The sequence below is a fragment of the Lolium perenne genome, chromosome 3 (assembly GCF_019359855.2).
Source record: "Lolium perenne isolate Kyuss_39 chromosome 3, Kyuss_2.0, whole genome shotgun sequence".
Lineage (NCBI taxonomy): Eukaryota > Viridiplantae > Streptophyta > Magnoliopsida > Poales > Poaceae > Lolium > Lolium perenne.
In genome coordinates this window covers 77,940,706-77,949,010 of record NC_067246.2, presented here as the reverse complement: position 1 = coordinate 77,949,010, position 8,305 = coordinate 77,940,706, and the positions used below count along the sequence as shown (strand labels likewise).

The window sequence follows — 8,305 nt, the reverse complement described above, 5'->3', positions numbered from 1 at the left end:
GCTTATGGGAGACAACCCATGTTTTTACTACTGCACTTTTATTTTATATTTGAGTCTTGGAAGTTGTTACTACTGTAGCAACCTCTCCTTATCTTATTTTGTGCATTGTTGTGCCAAGTAAAGTCGTTGATAGTAAGGTTCATACTAGATTTGGATTACTGCGGAGAAACAGATTTCTTTGCTGTCACGAATTTGGGCCTAATTCTCTGTAGGTAACTCAGAAAATTATGCCAATTTACGTGAGTGATCCTCAGATATGTACTCAACTTTCATTCAATTTGAGAATTTTCATTTGAGCAAGTCTGGTGCCTCTTAGAAATTCGTCTTTATGAACTGTTCTGTTTTGACAGATTCTGCCTTTTCTTTCGCATTGCCTGTTTTGATATGCTTGATGGATTTTTCGATTCCATTAACTCAATGTCCAGAAGTGTAAAGAATGATTATGTCACCTCTGAACATGTAAATTTTTTTTTTTTTTGAAAACCGGCAATGTATTAATCAAATAACAAAGTTTTGGTTACAATCATCCAAAACCGCTTTCGACACGCAGGTCGGAACCGAGTTTTGTAACACACCACCACTCAACTCTCTACGACCTAATTGACATAGCTCATGAGCTACAGCATTATAGACCCTGCTAATCTTAGCTAACACGACTTGTCTATCAGGGGGCTTCTTCAGTCTAAATTCCTTTGCTATAACACAAGACTCAGATCTGTCCATACTATCAGATTTAAACACCTCCAGTACTGCAGCACAGTCAGTTTCAATAATCAGATTTAAGGATGAATTTGCCAGTGCTAATTTAAGGCCTTCCAAGCATGCTACTGCTTCCCCAACAGTTGCTGAATTGCAGTGAGAAATATAGTCCCATGCCGAGGCAATGACCTGTCCATTATGATCTCTCAGTACAGCTCCCCATGCTCCCGTTCTTTCTTCACTTGAGAAGCTTGCATCTACATTGCACTTCACCCATCCTTCTTCCGGCTTCCTCCAAGTTTCTGTTGCCACCGTCTCCTTTGCCCTGTAGATTTCAGAATTTTGAAGAACCTTATCTTTGCCTTTCCTATTCGCTAAGTCTCCTCCCTTTGCTATTCCCTGCAAGGTAGCTAGATAGTTTTGTAAATAGCGGATGGAGTTATTAACAGAAGCATCTCCCTTGTCAAAAATTATGTTATTTCGGTGGTGCCAAGCTCTCCACCAAATAAACATCATTTTTTCCCTCATTTCTTTATCCAACTTATCAAGAAGTACTAGAACCCAATCATTGCCTGTAAAACCAAGCTCTTTCTCCTGAGGTAGGTTCCAGCTCTTGGCTAAACCTTGTCTCAATGCCATTGCTTTGGTGCACTTCATTGTAGCATGATACCCTGTTTCCTCTTCTCTCCCACAGATGGTACATGTAGGAAGCACATTAGGAAGTCTCCTGCTTCTATTAGCCTGCACCGCAAGACTATTAGTAGCAAGTTTCCAAGTGAAAATTTTTACCTTTGGTGGGACATTTGAATTCCAAATTGTTTTCCACAAAGGTCTGTCCCCATTTGTGTTCCTACTTGAATTAGGAGGGGTTGTGTTGCGTAGGTCCAGTGCCAGGTTATAAGCACTCCGGACAGTGAATAAGCCATGCCGTTCAGGTATCCAAGAAATGAAATCTTCCGCTTCATAATTTGGCAGTGAATTTTAAGAATTTCCTCAGCATCATAAGTAGAGAAGATGTGTCTAACCTTGCCTTCATTCCATGAGTGGTCATCTTGATTAATCAAGTGTTCCACCTTTCTTACTCTTGACTTGTTCACATTGTTTGTGATTTTCATGTCACCTCTTGGAACCCAATTGTCTCTCCAAATCCTTACCTTTTTTCCGTTTCCAATACGCCGCACAATGCCCTTTTTTAGCAATTCTAGCCCATGCATAATACCCTGCCAACATGGAGAGGGGTTGGTAATGAAAGCTGTATTCGTGAGTTCACCTGAAGGATAATATTTTGCCTTGAGGAGTCTGGCACAGAGGCTATTTGGGAACGCAATAAGGCGCCAGGCTTGTTTTGCGAGTAATGCCTGGTTGAAAAGGTGCAGGTCTCGGAACCCCATTCCACCCTGTCCTTTTCTTTTTGTTAATTTGTTCCAGCTCATCCAGTGTATTTTGCGTCTTTCATTCTCATCTCCCCACCAAAAATCTCTAATTAGCTTCATGAGCTCTTCGCAAAAACCTGCCGAGAATTGGAATACACTCATAGGGTAAGTTGGGATTGCTTGAATCACTGCTTTAATTAGAACATCTTTTGCACCACTGGAAGAGTATTTTTCTGCATAATCTGAAAATTTCTTCATTATTGTTTCCTTGATAGGCTGAAATTTTCCATCTTTCATCCGGCCCTCCGGCACTGGCAGACCCAAGTATTTTTCTTCAAAGCCAACTGTTTGAATGTCAAGGATTGAAGCTACCTCATTTCCTTCTTCCACTGTACACTTATTTCCTAGTAAAAGTGAACATTTTCCAGGGCTCAACAATTGTCCTGTAGCTACCTCATACTTATTTAGGACCATTTTAATTTTGTTTGCTTGGTCCACATTAGCTTCAAAGAACAATAGGCTGTCATCTGCAAAGAGCAGATGCGATATTCCAGGACTACGTCTGCACACTTTAAGGTCTCTAATCTGTCCTTTATCAATCTCTTCTTGAAGCAGCCTAGATAGGCCATCTGCCACGAAGAGAAATAGATAAGGTGATAGCGGGTCACCTTGGCGAAGGCCTCTTGATGGTCTAAAACTTTCCAGAATTTCCCCATTGAAGCGAACTGAATATTGTACTATTTTAACACAAGTCATCACCCACTCAATCCACTGTCTAGCAAAACCAAGCTTTTCAAGAATTCCTTCAAGATAATTCCAATCTACTCTGTGTAGGCTTTAGCCAGGTCAAGCTTGTAAGCACCAAATTTTCCTTTCCTATCCGAGCTCTTCTGCAGAGAATGGATACACTCAAAAGCAATAAGCGCATTATCCGTTATTAATCTGCCTGGAATAAAGGCACTCTGATTAGGGGATATTATCTCCTGTAGCATCGGTCTCAGCCTATTGACTAAACATTTAGATATCATCTTGTATATTACATTACACAAGCTAATGGGTCTAAAGTCTCGTAAGCAAACAGGATTTTTCTTTTTCGGAATTAAGACAATGATCGTATCATTTATTCCTTCAGGCATCTTACCACTCAGAAAGAATTCCTTAATTGCTGCAATAATATCATCTTTGAAGACTCCCCAATGGCGTTGGTAGAACCTAGCTGGGAAGCCATCTTTTCCTGGAGCTTTTAGAGGGCCGATTTGGAACAGTGCATTGCTTATTTCATCATCTGAAAAAGCTGCGCATAAGCCCTCATTCATATGATGTGTGATTTGTGGCTGTACTAGATCTAAAATGGCTCTCGGCTGCACATGTTGATCAGCTGTATAGAGTTCTTTAAAAAATTCTGTAGCCATACCCTCCATTTCTCCGTTATTTTCAGTCATCGATCCATCCTGTCTCTGGAGCCGATCAATTCTATTCTTCTTTTTTCTCCAAGTTGCCTTTTTATGGAAAAATTTCGTGTTTCGGTCTCCTTCTTTCAACCAGTTTATTCTTGATCGTTGACGCCAGTAAATCTCCTCCTGCTCAAGTAAACTATCAAGCTCTTTTTCAATCTGGATTTTTTCTTGTTGGTCTTGTATTGCGTTTCGGACGTTTATGCTCTTCAGTCTCTTTCGCAGCTTGTCAATCTTTTTTGGCACACAGCCCACCGTTTTCTTGCTCCATGATTGATTCTTTGGTCTGGCATGTCCCTCCCATGCTACTTTCACTTCTTCAGCTAGTGATTGTTCTCTCTCCCAGCATGCCTCATATCTACGCATGGGGTTTTTTAACTTTACTGCATTCAAGTCTTCAAGGTTGAGGAGAATAGGACAATGGTCAGATCTTGAAGAAGTTAAATGGCTCACCGAGCAGTTTGGATATATATCAGACCACGTTGGGGTAGCAACAGCACGGTCCAATCTGACTCTCACATTTCGGACTCCCTTTTGCTTGTTATCAAAAGTCCAGGGAGCACCTGAAAAACCAAGGTCATGAAGGTCACAGTAAGAAAGTACTTGTCTAAAATCATACATTTGTTTTTCTCCTCTTTTTTTATTTGAAAAATGTTCACTTTGCCACATAGCTTCATTAAAGTCACCTAACATAAGCCATGGGAGGTTTTTCAGATCTTTTATTCTTTTTAGTAAATCCCACATATGGTGGCGGAGATGAGTACGAGGCTCTCCATAAACAAACGTGCACCTCCATTTTATTCCCTTTTTTTCATCATGAATGATTACATCGATAATATTACTATTTATTTTGAACAACTCGACCTCTAGACTTTCATGCCAGAAGAGGGCTAGACCTCCCCCCTTTCCTTCCTCATGGAAGGTAACTACATGCTCGAGACCAAGTCTCCACCGCAGGCTCTCGACGACATCTTTTTTCTGGCGAGTCTCAGACAGGAAAACAAGTTGAGGGTGGTGAGTGTGCACGAGGCGCTCGAGCTCTTGAACATTCCGGAGGTCGCCTACTCCCCGGATGTTCCATCCTAATGTCGTCATGGCTCCTGGCAGGCGCGATCCTCCCGCGCTGCCCGGATGACCGCCGGCCCCCTGGGCTGGTTGCCTCCTTTTCTTCCCAGTCTTCTCTTCCTTCTGCTCCACCTCCTGTCCCGATGAGTCATGCCCTTGGGTCGCTTCTCTCCACCAGCCTTGAAGCGAATCGAGAAAAGGCTGACTCGCATCCTCCATGGACGTGTCCTCCGACATCGCACGCTTTCCAAGCACCTGCTGCTTCTTCTTCACAAAGGCGATGCAGTCTTTTTCGCCCGCCTTGCGGTTCAGCTAGAATGCTGCCAGTCACTGGTAGGCAGTCAGATCGGCGGCACCGGGAAGACCCTCGATCCTCCAAAGAAGTCCCCAGCGTCGCTTGCGCTGGAGGTAAGGCGCGATGCGAGCCTTTATCATATTGTTGTTCCTACGCCCGGCTTCTTCTTCCGGGCATAGACAGCTAAACCACGGGCTGTTTCTGCAGCTTTGGTGACTTGAGCATCCGTGATGGGAGCACCAACTTGTGTTGGTGTCTCATTCCCTTCGCAACCTTCAGGTTTGTGACAGCAGCAAGAGCTTCCTGGAGAGGGATTACCATAGCATGGCCCTCATCTTCTTCATCTTCAACCACTACCTTGAAGCCTGCAAACCGGCCATCCGGCATGATGTTACCAACCGAGTCGGCCTCGAGTCAGCTTCCAGCCTGAAGTGGTATCTCGAGAACTGCAGTGACGCCTAGTCCGGTACTCTCTGTTTGGGACATAGTAATCGCGGTGATCCCCACTTCTGAATGGTGAAGCCCTCTGTTCTTCACGATGTCGATGATTTTCTCCTCCTCGTGCAGCAGACAAGAGCGTTCAACATGTCCAAAAATACCACAGTAAAAAGCAGAAATGGGGTGCCCGCTCATACTTGACCTCGAAGCGTCTTGGCTTGGTCTCCACAGTCCCTGCAATTGTGATCCACCTCTTGATCGGTTTTGTCACATCATGTTCCACTCGGACTCGCAAAAAGGAAGCCCAAGCATTGCCTCTGTTGTCCTTTCCTACCTCTTGGACATGTCCAAGATACTTCTCTCCCAACTTTTTCCCCCACTTGTCATTCATCATGGACATTGGGAGGTCCAAGATCCGGCCCAGATCGGCATCGGATCAACCGAGACTTCCGTTGCCGATGCTACACCATCATATTTCGCAACAAGGAATGCATCATTTTGATATGTCCAGGGACCTCCTTTCAGGATGTGATCGTAATCACCTTCCTTTTCTAGCACAATTAGAAATTTCTTTTCTCCTAGACTTTTTTCCTCCATACCTCCATGCAGCTGCCAGAGTTGACGCAGGCGGTTGAATGCACCCCCAAGACCAAAAACACGCCTTGTGTTGAAGCGCCCAATGAGGACCCATGGAGACTTCATCTCCCTTCTCGCTTCAAGAAAGTCCACCACGAGAACATCTTCATCCTCGTGCAGCCTTGCTCGCGCGCACATCGAGGCCTCGCCTTCATCTTCCCTGGTGCCACCCCACTTGCTCGACCGATCACCATGGCACCCTCGCGAATGGCACCCGCCCTTGCAGGCACGGTGCGCCGTGAGTAATGTTTTCCCGGCTGCTCTTGCCCCTCATCCTCCTTCCTCTTCCCAGCCCCGGTCACCTGTTGTTTGTCCATGGTATTGGTGAGAGTTGTGTAGTGATGTATGTGATGTTCTGTGCGAGTTCCACCTCCTTCATCAGATATATATTCTGGACCACGATCACCTTCCAATTTCCTGGCCACCACTGCCAAGATTTTCCCCCTTCCAGTCATTATCATAATTCCTTTCACCCTCTCCCAGATTTGTTTTCCATTATCTTCTGGGATCACGATCCTAATTATTTCCTCTTGGTATTTTTCTAATTCGATTGTGTTGATGCACTTACCAACACCATCACTGGTCCTTCTAACCTGGTGTTGTTGTTGAATCCCGTTTATGCCCAGATCCGATCCGTATCCCTGTTTATTGGTTTCTTCCATCGAAGTGCATTCCAAACTATCACTAGTACTGAATCGATTTGATACGAGGGCATCACCCAGATCATGATCTGCTGGTTCTGATATTAACAGAGGATCAGTACATACCTGGTTTACTGCTTCCTTCCTTCTCCAATTCTCACGCATAATCTCCATTGTCTTTCGGCGAATGGCTGCGATCTCCAGGCTGAATCGCCCATTTATTTCAACTGTGATCTTCAATTCCGTGCTGGGGCTTTGTTTGGCCACCCCTTTCCGGATCAGACTCCGAAATCGCTGGCGGAAGTCCATCCCCTCCAGGAGACCTCCATGGGGAGGGCCGTTACCCGACCCGTTGAGACGCGCCTGAGTTTTCAGGCCGTCGGTTGTCATGGGCGCGCCGGCGGCGCCCCAAGATGTGCCTGTTGCCAGGGGCGGCGGCACCCTGGTCATTTTCTATAGTCTAGCTTATTCCCAAATACAGCCTGATTATGTAAATTTTAATTGTGCACTAACCCTCTAATGAGTTGTTTTGAGTTTGGTGTGGAGGAAGTTTTCAAGGATCAAGAGAGGGAGATGATACGATATGATCAAGGAGAGTGAAAGCTCTAAGCTTGGGGATGCCCCGGTGGTTCACCCCTGCATATTTCAAGAAGACTCAAGCGTCTAAGCTTGGGTATGCCCAAGGCATCCCCTTCTTCATCGACAATATTATCAGGTTCCTCCCCTGAAACTATATTTTTATTCCATCATATCTTATGTGCTTTGCTTGGAGCGTCGGTTTGTTTTTGTTTTTGTTTGAATAAAATGGATCCTAGCATTCTTTGTGTGGGAGAGAGACACGCTCCGCTGTTGCATATGGACAAATATGTCCTTAGGCTTTACTCATAATGTTCATGGCGAAGGTTGAATCTTCTTCGTTAAATTGTTATATGGTTGGAATCGGGAAATGCTACATGTAGTAATTGATAAAATGTCTTGGATAATGTGATACTTGGCAATTGTTGTGCTCATGTTTAAGCTCTTGCATCATATACTTTGCACCTATTAATGAAGAAATACATAGAGCTTGCTAAAATTTGGTTTGCATAATTGGTCTCTCTAAAGTCTAGATAATTTCTAGTATTGAGTTTGAACAACAAGGAAGACGGTGTAGAGTCTTATAATGTTTACAATATGTCTTTTATGTGAGTTTTGCTGCACCGGTTCATCCTTGTGTTTGTTTCAAATAACCTTGCTAGCCTAAAACCTTGTATCGAGAGGGAATACTTCTCATGCATCCAAAATCCTTGAGCCAACCACTATGCCATTTGTGTCCACCATACCTACTTACTACATGGTATTTCTCCGCCATTCCAAAGTAAATTGCTTGAGTGCTACCTTTAAAATTTCCATTCTCTACCTTTACAATATATAGCTCATGGGACAAATAGCCTAAAAACTATTGTGGTATTGAATATGTACTTATGCACTTTATCTATTATTAAGTTGCTTGTTGTGCGATAACCATGTTCCTGGGGACGCCATCAACTACTCTTTGTTGAATATCATGTGAGTTGCTATGCATGTCCGTCTTGTCTGAAGTAGGGGAGATTTACCACTCATTTAATGGTTAGAGCATGCATAATGTTAGAGAAGAACATTGGGCCGCTAACTAAAGCCATGAATCATGGTGGAAGTTTCAGTTTTGGACATATATCCTCAATT

General features: G+C 44.0%; 1 protein-coding gene across 1 annotated transcript; it reads right to left on the bottom strand.

The window, feature by feature from the left end:
• Window positions 1–498: 498 nt before the first annotated feature.
• LOC139837917 (uncharacterized) lies at window positions 499–4,621 on the bottom strand. The gene is made up of 6 exons (XM_071827236.1): window positions 4,423–4,621; window positions 3,980–4,089; window positions 2,898–2,962; window positions 1,989–2,847; window positions 1,854–1,919; window positions 499–1,440 (listed from the first exon to the last, which is right to left on the bottom strand). Exons 1-6 carry the CDS (start codon window positions 4,619–4,621, stop codon window positions 499–501), a joined length of 2,241 nt encoding a protein of 746 aa, XP_071683337.1.
• Between the last annotated feature and the right edge of the window lie 3,684 nt (window positions 4,622–8,305).

Coding starts and splice junctions, on each gene's coding strand:
- LOC139837917 (XM_071827236.1), bottom strand. CDS start 4,621: ATGACGACATTAGGATGGAACATCCGGGGAGTAGGCGACCTCCGGAAT. Junction 2,963..3,979: donor ATATATATCCAAACTGCTCG/GTGAGCCATTTA, acceptor CATTCTCTGCAG/AAGAGCTCGGATAGGAAAGG. Junction 2,848..2,897: donor CTGGCTAAAGCCTACACAGA/GTAGATTGGAAT, acceptor TGGTTTTGCTAG/ACAGTGGATTGAGTGGGTGA.